Raw genomic sequence first — 15582 nt, 5'->3', positions numbered from 1 at the left:
ATTTATATGGTTTATATATTAATGGTCCTATAAAGTTTAATAGCTTATTCAAATAAGTCCTTATATTTTATATTCACCTATATAAATTCCTATTCTTTATAAAAACTTTTAGTTTTAATTATTTTGCTATTTTTCATGACATGAACAATAAATTGACAAAATTACATATAAATAATTTGTTTAATTACACAAATACATAAGTAAAAAATATTTTTTATTTTATCACAAATTTATTTGTTGTAAGAATTTCAGTATGAATGTCTACCACCAAATCTATCATAATATTCATATAAATTTGTGGATTTAAATTTGTAATAAGAAAAATGTGGCTAATTTGGGTAAAAAAAAAACAAGAACTTAAAATAAGCTATTATGATTTAGGGTAATATGCAATTTTATATATCAACTTTCTCTCTTTTTTTTTACTTGCAATTTGATCTAATTCTCCTGAATTATATTTATCTATATTATTATTAATATTTTTTCTATGATATCTGTATTATTATTTTTTCCAATTTAATACACATACTATACAAATATTATATATTAAGGTGCACTAAAAATCAATCTTAAAATGTGAATTAAACACTAAAAAATTACTATACCAAAATATGTAACTTAGATCAAATATAAGTATCATATTAGACAAAAAAACACTGTTAGAGAATCAAAACGCAAACATTGAAGGATCTTTCAAATAACTTCACTTTAAACCACTTCAGAATCATTGTTATTAGATTTGCACGGCCCCCTACGCCATGGATTGTTCGTGTTTGATGTTGATGACCGAAAAGAATTTGACTGCTGCGAGCTCCTTTGCCATGTCTGTCCTCTTCCATAACCAAACATACTGCTATGGCTAGGTTCAGATATTTTCATGTCTGCAATGGCTTTAGCCGTGTTTGAGCATGAACCAGCACCACTCACTTTGCATGTGTCAAACCTTGGGTTCCATGGCAACCTTGTATTTGATGTCTGGTTTAATGGGTGAAGATCATTTCTGGTTTTTTGGATTAACTCGAACCTGATATAGGGCGGTCTGGTTCCAAGGTATTCATGCCATAGCTGAGTTTTCTGAATATCAGCTCCAGTTATGGCCTATATTCGATATAAATGTCACAATGATTATTATCGAGTAAATAATTTTTGGACAAGATTTAGGATGTTTATATTACCTTTTCGGGATATTCAACACCCTCTAGTGATAATTTCTCCTCCGGCTAGGAGAAAAGATCCCATTGAAGCAGCCAATCCCATGCATATTGTATGCACATCTGGTTGCACAAATTGCATAGTATCATAAATAGCTACTCCAGGTATTACCCATCCGCCAGGAGAGTTTATAAACAAATACAGATCTTCAGTATCATTCTCTATACTGAGATATACCATAAGACCAATAAGTTGATTCGAGATCTCGCTATCAACCTCTTGACATCCAGTAAAACGGAAGAATTATAAATCTCCAAAATAATAGATAAGAATATCGCAAATAAAGCCATTGCGACACCCATCAAAGGAGTCGTTCCCCATCCAAGGGCTACCTTACCATATTCCGAATTCAATGGTTTCAAAAATTCCCCTACAACAGTTCAGTGCTTTATGGGTCGTCTTAGGCCTTGCGATTCACCTTTATCCCAAAAATATATCGAGATTTTTTACATACAAAGGATTTACTTGTTACTAATATAGTCTAGCCTTTGCTCTTCTTTAGATCCCTTGTTTCACTCCGATAGTATAATTAAATCGGGTTTTCCGATAGAGATCTTGAACGGCAACAACCTGTGATGTAAAAAGAAACGATATGAAATCCAGCCTTTCCATGATTTCTACATGCATAGGTTCGAACCGGCTTACATGATAGGTGATGATGATACATGTACTCTAACAGCACCGCTGCATTAGGTACAATGGACCGTCAGATAAATAATATAGCTAAAACCTGAAATGAAACAATACGACGGACCAACCTGATCAGTTCGGCTTCTGTATGCAACTTTTGATTATCAGGCAAAACTGCCAAAATCTTTGATCCTAGATGTGTTGGTACAAAGAGTTTGTCAGTTTTCTCTGCATTCCTTTCTGTTTCTTCTGGCTGAAGATATTGTAAAATGCCATCTCATTGAATGCATAATAATATATACAAGTGCATGAACCAGTTCTATAGATGAAATGAAGTCTCACCATCAATTCCTTCTCAAGTCATAGTGTCTCTGATAGAAGCCGTTCCTCATCGATAAAGGGAAGCTTGCATATGCCCTTAACAAGAAGAGTTCATGCAAAATTTTCATACATTAATAACTGATTCTACAATAATGGGAACCATACTAGCAAGGACATATGTTTTGAGCAACCAACCTGCCATGCGTGGCGCTTTCCATCTATGTCGATTTCAAAATCTAAGAAAAATGTAGGAAAAGAAAAGAGAAGACATGTTGTGAATCTGTAATAGGAACACTTATACCAGCATCGCACCATCCATAACCCCAAAAACAGGACTAACCTGTAGGATAGAAGTCAATGATTTGGGAATTGGCATCGGTGATAAGTTTTGCATACGGTTTCGGAAGTGCATGAGCACTGCATAAAACCGATAACATATTACGAAAAGCGAAATATCGGAAGTTAATATCCAAATCAGAAGAGGTAATAGGGTATACCTTCTGGGTGGCAATACACTCATTAGTTGATCAAAGGGCTTAAAAGGCTGACCCTTCTGGAACTTTACACTCACTTGAGAAAGACCCTTCATGTCTGACGCAAATGGAGCATAGTAATAGGGATAGTACCTAACGTTTTAATGAACCTCTCATCACGTAGCAATACTAATTGTAGAACTAATGTATGTATGTAATGAATTCCACTAGAATGGAAAATTCAGATAGCTAACCGGGACAAAGATGGTACACCAAAGAAATAGTATAAAAGCAATCAGATAGCTAACTCTCAGTGTACTCAGACCATGTATGTATGTATGACACCTATGTATGTAATCAATGCCACTAGAATGGAAAATTCAGATAGCTAACCAGGACCAGAATGGTACACCAGAGAAAAATAGTATAAAAGCACCCATAGTTAGAACCTAAGAGTACTCAGAGCAGGTATGAATGTATGTATGACACCATATATGTATGTATGTATGTATGTATGTATGTATGTATGTATGTATGTATGTATGAAACACTATGTATGTATGACACCATCTATGTATGTATTGAATTCCACTAGAATGGACAATTCAGATGGCAAACAGGGACTAGGATGGTACACCAGAGATAGTATAAAAGCACCCATAGTAGACCCTAACTCAGAGCATGTATGAATGTATGTATGACACCATCGATATATGTACGCATGACACCGATTACATATGTATTAAATTCCACTAGAATGGAAAATGGAGATAGCTGACCAAGTCCACGATGGTACACCCGAGAAATAGTACAAAAGCACCCATACTAGACCCTCACTGTACTTTTGGACCTGCATAGATAAACCAGATTACAATAACAAAATAATGCATGATCCAAATATAAAAGTGTGGATTTCATGGTAAGAACACACACTATTTCCTTTCTCATTATTTCAATATCCCGATCGGTTTCTGCAGAGAATTTCAGCTTGTAGTATCTTTTTTTCCATCCAGCAAAACCTAATCTTACCTGTAAACAAAGTACAAAATAAGCAAAATGGTAAGATGAAAAGAATAATATGAAATTCCCAAAGAGATTAATGGTTCGTACCTGATCTCTAATAGTACCATTCTTGAGAAAATCAGATTGGTTCCGTAAGTTCTCTTTCAATTTTTCCTTCAATTCTTTCGTGTTTCTCAAAATCTGCGAAAGCCGTTCAAAGAGACCAAAATCAGTAGTGAAATGCAATGCAAGTGTATAGATGAACACAATGCAAGTAACAACTTACATCATTTATATCAGCCAAGGAATTCTTACTCATGTCCGTGGGAGGATCCAAGTTAAAGATCTCCGTTTCATCAGCTTGCTGCTATAAACAAGATTCAACATTAGCTTAAGGGCTGCAGTGCATACTAATGTATAAGACCGATACACATACCCTATCTGAATTCTGGCATAGTCTTCTAAGACAACGCTCGTGCAATTCAAGGCGTTTCTTGAAAATCTTTTCTTCGAATGATCCAACTAAAAGGATAAATTTCTCCACCCTTTTTAATTTTATATACCCTCCTTTCTTATCATTAATCTGTAATAGAACATGCCAAAAATTGGTTTAAAAAATGGATTTGTATTACTAGTAACAATTAAGTGAAGTTATATAAATTATGTATATTATTACCCTTTGCATATCAACTAAATATCCACCAATGTTCTTGAAATTTTGCTTATAAACTGTCAATAGTAAATCCATGGCTCCCTGTACGTATAAGAAGAGTAATACCATGTTAATATGGTTCATTGTAGAAATGGAGGAGATTTAGGGTTGAATGTATGTACCTCATGAATATCCAAAAAGGGCATACGAGGAAGGAAGTCATTCCCAACAAAAAAGCACATGAAAATGTAATCATCAATTATTCTCTCAAGGTCGAAAGTTATGTTCTGAGGAACATCTGCGATTTTCATGTCAAGTTCAATGTATTCCCTTAAGATCCAAACATGGAGGAACTGCAAATCATAATAGAAATGATAGCAGATCATGTTAGTCATTAACGATTCTGCTATGATATTGTCATGTAATAGGTAACAACAACGAAGAAATGGAATGGTTACCTCATAGGGCCTTTTAGCTACCGGTGCATGTTTAAGAGACTCCGATGAATACAGCTCGGTTTCTCTATTGCTTGTTGTTGAACAAGATCGGAAAGCTGGCTGTTGTTCTTGAAAGAGCACATCCTAGTAAAACAGGATTCGATTCAAAGGTTTACTTGTACTGCAAGAAATTCAGGGATTCATTTTGGAAAAGGTAAAAAACTCAAAACCTCTCTCAAAATCGAAAAATGAACTTCATGTGTTGCTAAAGCAAGCATTATTAGATCTGCATCCTGCAAAAAGAACAAAATGAATGACGAAAATGTGTAATGACCCCAAAAAATGAACATGAATTAAGTTCACAAGGCATAGTGTACCAGCCCGTATAAGCAATGGCGAGTATTGCAGTCGTATCCAGGGAGACATCGTTGGTACCGGATGAACGACATAATCTTGTGTTCGCCTTCACCAGGTACATTTGCATCAGAAACTATAACCTGATTGAATACAACAGAGAATTCAGTTCATGCATACATACAAGTAGTAGGACATTAAATTCAAACTTGAAGTCCCTTCCAGCCCGAATTACAAATTCAGTTCATACATACGTACATACACACACATGCATGCATGCATTCAAATAGGAGTAGGACATTATATTCAAACCTGGATTCCCTTCCAGCTCGAATCATCATTCATTCGTGACTCAATATAACCTTCAAGCTTCTTAGACAACCGGTACATGAACTCTGTTCCAGGTGTAATGACGTTCGAATCATAAACTTCGCAATCTTTTTCCGGAAGGACCAGCTTACCTTCCAACTCAAATTCTCTTCGTAACCGATCCTCTTCAGCTTCCTACAATGAACACAAACGTTTAAACCATAACTAGGTTCTATGAAATCAAATCATTATAAAAACAAACATACCGCAATCTCATCGTTCTTCGCAGTGCAAAACCTTCTTGATCGCTGTTGATTCATCTTAGCTCGTGGAGCTACACCATCTACAAAATCCAACCAAGATCAACTTCTGATACACTATTTTTCAGTAAAAGTACCATGGAGCCTCTATAAATTGCATTTTGTTCTCTCTATTAAAAAAATTGAGTAAATTAGTCCCTGAATGTTAGATAAAAAGCAAATCAATCCTTACGACTAAAAATTTCATCCATTTTTATTATTTTTATTATTAAAAATTAGGGTTGCTGACAAAATAACCCGAAAGTAATAACTCTGACGTGTTGTGTGTCGTGCTACCCTACAATAGCCAGTTCCAATCAAATTTTTAATAAAAGAACAAATTTACTCAGGACTAATTTACCTCATTTTTAGTAGAACGAGTAAGGCCTCCACACTTTTACCACTATTTATCCAATTTTATTCAAAAATAAAAAAAGCTTTACCAATTGCCATATATAACAGCTTCCTCGGTCTAACAATGTTAAAAAGGGTATCTATGTATTCACGGATACTGGTGAATACATCTTCGTATGTACTAGGTGGTATTACAGACTGCATTTAAACAAACACAAAGTAAACACTTTTTCTTATCTGTGCATATATGTGAGATTTTGAGATATATACATGGATGAACATACCTGATCTTCAGGATGAAAACATGGATGAATGATACCATTCATATCAAGATAAAGGTTATCAAACTCAATACCATTTGGATTTAAAGAGCTTGTATCGACACAATGACCATGTATATGTTCTTCAATGGCTTTTACCCTTATGTTAGGGTACTTATTCACTAACCAACGATAAAAAGATGGAACACCCATTGTTTCTTTTTGTTTTTTTTGGATGACAAGCTAAGGTGTTTGATAACAGGGAAGGGAAATGATAGTAGCTTGTTGCAGTTTTGCAGACGTTTAATAAAGAGACAAGATTGAGTGTCACTGATAGCATGGACTTGATTTGGTGACTCTTCGATATGTAAGTTGATGATTACATGCAATTAATGTTTGATGCTTTTTTTTTTCAATCTTTTCCAAAACACAATGTTAAAGAATAATGACTTATTTCGTTTCTAATTTCATAAAAAATTTAAATAATTTTAAAAAAATTAAATTTTTATATCTAATTGCTGACATGGCAATTCATGTTATATCCCACATCAGTAAAAATAACAAAAATTAATACTTTTATTAATTTGATAAATAACTCAATTTCAGAGATTAAAAACAAAAATTAAATAAACTAAAATTTAAATGCAAAATGGTAAATTTTTTGAAATATCCATGTATTATAAGGATCATATTAAATTAGCTTTCTATTATTAAATGAATTAATCTAATCTTTGTACTATTAAAAAATTTAATAAATTTAATTTGAAATATTTTTAAATTTTTATAGCTTTGTATAAACTACAGTTTAAAATATAGTTTTCAAATGTTATTTAATTCATTTAATATTAAATTGACTAAGTCGGAATTTCTCAGATACTTTAACAGTTAATACATGTAATTTATGTTTGATGATTATTGGCGATTTTTTATACGAATAATTTAAAAAATTAATTAATTAAGTAAATAATTTAAATTAAAAATTATTTAGAAAATAACTCGTTTTCTATAATTAAATTCGTTGTTGCCTAACTAACTATAGGCACCATCCAATTTTTCTCTCAATCATCATATTTTTTAAAAAAAATTATGTCCTCACTGTATCAAACAATATCCATACGTATTTTTTGAAATATCTATAAAAAAAAATCCGAATATGTCGACAAAACCAGCTACCAGCTCTGCGTCTGTCTAAATTCCAACAAAAACAAGAAGTAAATAAATCTCTGTGCACTTCTCTACAGACACTTCCAATCAATCTAATCCAACTAAAAGAACTTCTTTTTCGAATCTCCCTTTGCATGTCCACCCTACGTTCCCTATTACTCCACGTGGCATTTCATCAGCTTTTCCTTATTTGTCCTTGCACCCGAAAACGCACTCCTACCCTTCCTGCTGTATGTAATTTAATTTTTTTTTTAAATTAAGGTGGTACCGCCTTGCTACACTCATAATTTTTTCGTATTTTCTAATATATATTTAAAAATACAAATATTTTTAAAAAATTTTGCCGGGATTTATTAAAAGAATATATTTTTTCGTTTTCTTCATGGTGAATATTTGTTCAGATTTTAAAAATATATATGAGTGACGCTTGTGACGATATCAAAAGAATTATTTTTTTAAAAATTAAAGAAAAAAAAGTGATATTATCAATTGATCAAGTAACATCGAATTTAACTGTAAAGCACAGATTATTTTTAAAATAATTTTTGCTCAAATTTTTAATTAATTTGTTTTTTAAATTATTGTATAAAAAGAGGCCCTATTGACTTTTCATGTTTTCCAATGGTTGATGATTTAAGCATCGAATGGATTCTTATTACGATTTGATGTGATGTTAGGAAGATACAAAAGATTTAAGAATGTATAGATTACATTGTGACAGTATCAATTATAAAGTTATAAAATTTAATTTCTTTTATCTAAATTTTAATTAAAATTTATTCAATATCATATTTTAAAGGTACACGTTATTTAGATATATAGATACATGAAAGATCTGAATTAAACATGGAAAATGAATCCATTTTAGGGTATGATTTTCATAGGCACTAATATTATAAGGAAAATTACATCTAAAGTTATTAAATCGTTAGTAAATGGTCGCTAATCTCGAAATATTTCATTTAAGTTATTGAACTATTCAAAAAATTTTATTTAAGTCACTTGACTGTTAAGTTTTTTTTTTTAAATCCGATTAAAGAGCTCCAAGTGACAATTGGTACGGAAGAAGAATATATCTTATATCTAAATTGATTTAATGGTCGGTGTAAAGGATCAAAAGAGAAAGCTACTTTGATTTTGGTTTTCAGATCTGTAACATTCAAAGTTGTTTCAAAATTTTTGAATATTTCAATGATCATTTTATAACTTTTTAAAATTAAGTGATTCAAACGTAAATCTACTAATAGGAGGATAAATACGCTTCAAACTTTTGTCATCTTACACTGAGAACAATACTAATGTCAATTAAATTAAGACTCAATCTGCCTTATTTTACAATTTAAAGTAAGCTTGAATAAAACTATATCTAAATACAATGAGTATCAATTTAAAAAAACTATAAAACATAGCCCTATAAAAAAAAGTAACTTAAAAAGATATAAAACAATGAATATAACAACTCAAACAACGGTGCACATTTTGGGACCGCCGGTCATCTTCCCCGATGAACCAATAACCACCACCTTTTTTTCTGGTAAAGTATTGAAATGGTTACTATTGCTTGCTATTTTGATTACTAAATTTTAATTTTTTAATTTAGTCACTAAACTAAATGAAATTTAGTGATTCGTTACCATCTTATTAATAAAAAACTTCTAAACTGTTCAATTAAGTCCTTATAATTAAAAGTGAAAGCAGGTAACAATGTCCATACTAGATACTACAATTATTGTTAAAAAAAAAAAATTCTCTTATTTGTAATAAAGTGTGGACTATGTACAACAACAAAATGCATTTGAAAGAATAATAGTATGAGGTGAAAAATATAAGATCTAATTGTTGTATGTTTAAAATATCAAATGGAAGTGAAAGGAGAGAAGCAGCTCTAACAATGTGAATGGACAAGGGAACTGAAAGCTTACCTCATGAAGAAGAAGATTTCATGAACTTCGTCCGCTATCCTCGATCATCAGTCCTTTAAGACTCTTGGCTAACCAGATAGCAGTCTCCCTTGGGGACACCTTATGTTTCCCGAATGGTTTCAAAACAACCGAGAGCTCTTCCAATCTGTTCTGTTGTAATAACTCTGCGGATAATTCGAGAAGCCCTTCGAGTGCCTCTGCTCTTTGCCTGAAAGACTTGATATCCAACGTTTCCTTTGCTGGTGTCTCTTCGTCTGTTAGAGAAGAGCTTGGCTTCGTAGGGTCTGGTGAATCCAGTTTTGGAGATGAAGAAATGGAGTTCCTGACATCCATTTCTTTAATGCCAGGATAATCTGGAACATTTGATGACCTGAGGGTCATTGGGCTTGTCACGTTTCTTGTGTCTGATTCATCCCTCACAACATTTATGAGTTTCCCAACATCTACATTTTGGACACCTGTATCTACTTTTTCCATCACTGGCTGCTCATTGCCAACTCGGAAGCTACTGTGCCTTATAACATGTATAACATTATCAAATGCTTGAGGACGTGATGTTGTGGTTGGATTTGTTTCTTTATCTGGCTGTGAATTATTCTGGATAGATGAAATTGGTGAGGCAATGCAAGATGTAGAATCTACCATGGACGAGAAAAGCTCCATTACAGTGAACTTGTCATCACCACTAGATGTTGAAGAAAGATTCAAATGGAGCATTGTATCATGTCGACTACAAGGTCTGCTTGCCACAGTTTCATCCGAATGGAGCATTGTATCATTACTAGAGATGCTTATCTGACAATCTTCTCCGGTAGTTTGTCCACTTACAAGGGCATCTTCCCCAGTACCCAACCTGATTATAGGGGCATCATCCCTGCTACTTGGCCTGCTTGAAGGGGCATCATCCCTACTAATTAGCCGGCTTATGGACACATCCCTGCTACTTGTCCTGCTTAAAGGAGCATCATCCGTACTAACCGTCCTGCTTACAGAACTAGCATCTTTCTGAACAGATATTTCTTCAGAATTCAGGACCGGAAGATCCAAGGGGGCACTTAAACCGACTTTTTCATTAGCTGATGCAAAATGCAGAAGATCCTGGGTTGGAACAGGTTCTTCAGTTGAACACATGACAGATTTATGATCATGCCCAAGGCTTTCTTTTTCAGGTATCTTTGATTGCAGAGAATCAGGTGAGCTAGATGCTGGATGCAATTCCAAGCTCTTTATGCCAGTGGTTATCTCATGATCATGTGTCTGTTCTGTCATGTCAATAAAAGAGGTTGTTGCATCGTCACAAATCTCAAATTCTTGAATTGAGATCGAAGATGAGACAGGGTTGTTTCTATCTGTTTGCACCCCTTTGCAAGCTCCAGTCGGAGCTATCTCAACCTCTTGTGTGACCTCCATGGAAACATTTGTATGGCAGGGCAGTTGACATGGAATAGCTTCACGGCCCGGGTTTATCTCTGTTGATCCTAACTTTGGCATGTTAAGTGCTCCATCTGAAGCATCAGTTCCTCCATGCTTCATTCTTCCCATAACTGATGATATTCTTGCAACATTGGAAGGAGGAGTTCTTAGCCGAGAATTAGAAGATAGTCCATCTTCAGCAACATGCTTCCCAGGCACAGGGGGAGGAATCCCTTCATGTCTAGGTTTAGTCTTCGGGGAGAATTCGAATAAGGGTGACTGGAGAGAAAAAAAAAAACACTTGCAAAATAAGTGAATATACCAATAATGAATGAAATTAATAATAGAACAGTCAAGCCCAATTCATACCTGGAGCTTCAAATGGTGGGATCCTGGTATCCTTCTCGCCGAATCTAACGGTAATTTCACTGAAGCAGAAGTCATGGTATCTGCATTAGATTTTGAAACAGGTGTTGATGCCGGCGGTTTGAGAACTTTGGGTGATGCCTCTACATTATTTCTTTGAGTCGAGCCACCTACAGCTTTTGCACGGCTACCTCTCATTGGGGAACCGTTTTCTCTTACTTTCCCTTCTTTCAAAGCCATCATTATACTTTTGATGGTTTTTGGTTGCTTTGACTGAACATTAGATCCCTGTTCTGCATAAGAAGGTGTTCTTGTACCATTTTCATCAACTTTGCCAGAGAAAATAACGGGGCCATTCTCCTCTTCTCTCGGTGGGTGAGGCTCAGTCCCTTCTTCGTCATCATTAGAAATTGAATCTGTGTCAGTGGCCTTACTATTACTATTTGAAACCATAGTGCCAGTGTTTCTGTCACTTGAAGGTAAGCTATCTTTATCACTACATGAACTATTACTATTCTGACTCTCGGCCATATTTTTCCTATTATCACGACCAGAAGAAATATGCTTATCCGGGGAACAATTCGTTGGACAGCTGAAGGATGGACGATAGTGATCCACATATGGCTGCAAATAAGGATGCTTCAAAAGTTCCGATGCCTAAACAAGGTGAAAATTCAAATTGTTATGTTGAATCCTCCATGTGGAGAATTCTTAGAGTTGAGAGAAAAGAAATGCTTACACTGGGTCGGTGCTCTGGATTCTTTCTTAGCATGCCCTTGATAAGTGTTTTCCTACATGTGTAACATTAAACAAAGCTTATCACTACACAGATACAGATTACCTAGTCCCTTGGGATTTTAAAGTTTCCATGAAACTAGTTTCAAATTTCATACATGAGTAAGCCAGAATTTGATTTAAAAGATTTGCACATTATCCAAATATAAAAATATATATATAAAAGAAGATAGAGAACTAGGACAATGAAGAGATATTAAGGCATTAAAAAGTTCAGTAGGAGTTTGAAAAATAATGGAGAGAATACTTGATATCATGAAAACATAATGGCGAGCTCTAAAATGAGCATTAAGACTTACAAAGATGGAGAGTAGCAAGAAGGCAAAGGCCCGATAGAGGAACGATTTATCTTGCTTATTAACCCTGACATGTCCTAGAACAAGAATTTGGATAGAAATTAGCTGAATTAGATTTGTATAATTTACATGGTTAGTGGAGGCAAAAAGTAGCAGTCTTAGAAAAATTTCTAATAGACAACATATACTTTGAAAACATTGCCTAAACGAGTGAAACATAGAACACAAACTTTATAACAGTTGGCTGAAAAATCCAATATAAGATAAAAGTAAGAAAAAGAACTTATACAATTTCCAAGTTCAACATTTTAACTAATGAAATACATGCTACTTGCCAGAATAGGTTATAAAATAAGGCAAAGATTCAACCAATAGAATTGTAAGAACTCTTACAAAAGCTTTAAAAGCAGGGCGATAAGCAGCCATCTCATAAATACAGCAGCCTGTTCAAGAAGAAGCAATTTAGAGAAAAAAAAGGGGGGGGGGGGGAGGGGAAGAAAGATCTGCACATATCAAATGCATACTCATTAAAAGGCATACCCAGAGACCAGATATCAGACTTGAAACCGTAAGGAATATCTGCAAGCAATTCAGGACACATGTAATTGGGAGTTCCAACCACCTGAGCCATGTACAAAACAATTAATAACTTGCACTGGAACCTGGCACATTCATGCAAGGAAGAATAACCGCAAAAATGGAAAATGATATCAAGTGCAAATGACTACAAAAAAAATGAAGTTAAATACTGTATGTATTCTTCATTTCAGAGCATTTGAGTCATCCATCACTCAGTCTGAAACACTTGGGTATCAACAGTATCTTTCTTCTTCTTCTTTTTTAGTTCTTTACTTAAAAAGTGATTGTTTAGTTAAATTTGCAGTCTTATTATAACTCTCACTTGACAATTTAGTAACAATTTGTCCTTAGCAGATAAGATTAAAATTAGAACGGAGTTTAATTGCAAGCTATGGCAGACATTATGCTTGTTCAATTTGATGCTTCTTATTATTACTATATCAGTTCCTCAGCATATTAAAATGTGAGAGCAACCTTGATAGGATGGAACATGTACTGAAGAAGCTACTTTATGAGTATTATGCTACCATGAAAGGTCTTTCAGAAAATAAACAGCAGCATTGAGGCATGTGCAAACAGACACAAAGTCTCTTATTTTGAGCTAAATAGGATTATCTTATCAACCAAGTGTAGGAAGAAAAGGAAGAGAAACAATAGCGAAAGAAAAACTCTTTCCCATCCTTGAAGATGGTTCAAAAAGATATTTTAGAGAAAAGGGTCACTAAAGATCATTTAACATATTACATACCGAAGAAGCCAAATCATCTGCCTTCAGAGTTTTGGCAAGCCCAAAATCCCCTAAACCAGTACAGATCAGAAAGAAAGTTTAAGATAATGATCCCAACATATGCAACCAAGTAGAATATCAAATATAACTCAATAATGACAAAAAATAAAAAAGGAAAAAGATAGAGAACATGTAAGAAACAAATAAGAAAAGCAAGAAGACAAACTCACCAAGGCGTACATCTTGATCTTTGGTGAGAAAGATGTTGGAACACTACCAAGAAAGTGCAATAAATCAGTCCATAAATAATTTTGTGATAGAAAGACTAATCCAATTTTACACACATACCTTCAGGTCGCGATGCAGAACAAAATTTGAATGCAAATATTCAACTGCCAGAAGCAGCTGTGCGAACCACTTGCAAAGTTTCTGTACAGTGTTCATGATCATCATTTTTAACTGTTAGTCGTAACTCAGGAAACTAACTTGTAAAATTAAGGGGTATATAGAGAAATTCAATTACCTCCTCAGGGAAATACACCCCATTTGATTTCTTCATCAATTCAGCCCTGTTAAAAAGTAATAAGAGAACAAACAATATCGACAGATTACAAAAATTGCAAAATTTTCAAAAACACACAAAAAAAAACACCTAATCAAAGTTCTCAATTCAACTTAGAAACTTACATATCTCCACCTTCACAATATCCAGTAACAATACAAACATAGCAACCCTACATTACAACAAATAATAATAAAAAACTCGATATCAAGACTAGAAAATGCAGTCACGTACATAACAAGCTACTAGTAGAAGTTCAATTTTTATTCAAGATTAATAGGCAAAAGAAAAAAAGTATGGTATCTTACTTTCTCAACCCAAGCTTCCTTAAATTCAACAATGTAAGGATGCTGAACCCGCGCAATAAGCGCCATCTACATTCCACAAATTTCAAAGACCAATTTATATAAATTGGAAATTAAACTCTATTTACAGATTAAATTGTTCTCCTTTTCTGAAAAATAAACTAACTTGTATAAATTGGAAATTAAACTCTATTTACAGATTAAATTGTTTTTCTTTTCTGAAAAATAAACTAACTTCTTGATGTGCAGATCTCCTGCAACGTTCCGTTTGTCGCGCCAATCTGATCTTCTTCAACACATACCTGAAAAAAGAATTAATACCAAAATTTTTCAAAAAAAAAAAGCGCAAAGTTACACTTCACTAAAATTTTCAAAAAAGTGAGAAATATTTAAAAAATTACTTTTTCTTCTCGGATTTATGATGAACAAGAATGGCAGCACCGAAAGCACCACGACCGATCTGTTCCATGATCTCGTAATGATCCATCCGAGACTCCATTGCTTTTAACTCTTCACTCGATCTTTTTTAATATTACAAACAGAAAATAGCAACTTAAAAAAAAAACGAAAAAATCAATTCATTTTCGTCTTGAAAATTTAATTTCTTCGGATCTCAAAAACCATTGCCGGATTCTTAACTTCAATTCCAATGCTGCTGCCAATGCGTTGTCAATAACCGAATGATGAACAGTTTTAACGAACACTCTTTAAAGCTATTGAAAATCTTCGTCTACGTTCCTCTTTGCCTTTCATTGCTGTTGTTGAGTTTCTAAAAGTTGCTCTCTTTCACAACACTCAATAGCAGGAAATTTAAAAATAATAAAAAAATAGAGCGAAATTTCTTTTTTCAGTTACGAATTTTGTAAAAAGAGAGAGTTGATTAAAATAAATGGACCGTCCGATTTCATCCGAAAGCTGTTATTCGGTGGACCTATATTATCTATTCTTTTTATTAATAAAACTCGTAAAGTTAGTACCATGAATTAACTAGACATCAATTCAATTAGGAAATTATAAAATATTTTTCATAATTAAAATAAATAATATTGTATTTGAGATATTTTAATCTTTTCACTTAAGGGTGTTTTAGTCTTTTCACTTTAAAAAATGAATAAAATAAACTTTCGAGAATATTCTTTCGTAATATCGT

General features: G+C 33.6%; 1 protein-coding gene and 1 pseudogene across 2 annotated transcripts; both read right to left on the bottom strand.

The window, feature by feature from the left end:
* Positions 1 to 708: 708 nt before the first annotated feature.
* Positions 709 to 6516, bottom strand: LOC108451216 (5'-3' exoribonuclease 3-like; annotated as a pseudogene).
* Positions 6517 to 8723: 2207 nt separating this feature from the next.
* LOC108450162 (serine/threonine-protein kinase Nek2-like) lies at positions 8724 to 15350 on the bottom strand. 2 transcript variants are annotated; one of them, XM_053024413.1, is made up of 15 exons: positions 14834 to 15350; positions 14668 to 14734; positions 14436 to 14501; positions 14253 to 14299; positions 14089 to 14134; positions 13914 to 13994; positions 13796 to 13838; positions 13587 to 13636; positions 12800 to 12881; positions 12653 to 12702; positions 12263 to 12336; positions 11908 to 11959; positions 11172 to 11825; positions 9390 to 11081; positions 8724 to 8998 (listed from the first exon to the last, which is right to left on the bottom strand). In XM_053024413.1, exons 1-14 carry the CDS (start codon positions 14929 to 14931, stop codon positions 9408 to 9410), a joined length of 3084 nt encoding a protein of 1027 aa, XP_052880373.1. In that variant the 5' UTR covers positions 14932 to 15350; the 3' UTR covers positions 8724 to 8998; positions 9390 to 9407. The 2 variants fall into 2 exon arrangements, with proteins under 2 accessions (XP_052880373.1, XP_017603159.1); XM_017747670.2 differs by lacking the exon at positions 8724 to 8998 and having other exon boundaries at positions 9194 to 11081.
* Between the last annotated feature and the right edge of the window lie 232 nt (positions 15351 to 15582).

The sequence above is a fragment of the Gossypium arboreum genome, chromosome 13 (genome assembly GCF_025698485.1).
Source record: "Gossypium arboreum isolate Shixiya-1 chromosome 13, ASM2569848v2, whole genome shotgun sequence".
Classification (NCBI taxonomy): Eukaryota; Viridiplantae; Streptophyta; class Magnoliopsida; order Malvales; family Malvaceae; genus Gossypium; species Gossypium arboreum.
The sequence above is the reverse complement of the archived record's forward strand: the minus strand, read 5'-3'. Positions and strand labels throughout refer to the sequence as shown.

Coding starts and splice junctions, on each gene's coding strand:
- LOC108450162 (XM_053024413.1), bottom strand. CDS start 14,931: ATGGAGTCTCGGATGGATCATTACGAGATCATGGAACAGATCGGTCGT. Junction 13,637..13,795: donor AGATCAAGATGTACGCCTTG/GTGAGTTTGTCT, acceptor GTACTGGTTTAG/GGGATTTTGGGCTTGCCAAA. Junction 12,882..13,586: donor CAGATGATTTGGCTTCTTCG/GTATGTAATATG, acceptor TACATGGCTCAG/GTGGTTGGAACTCCCAATTA.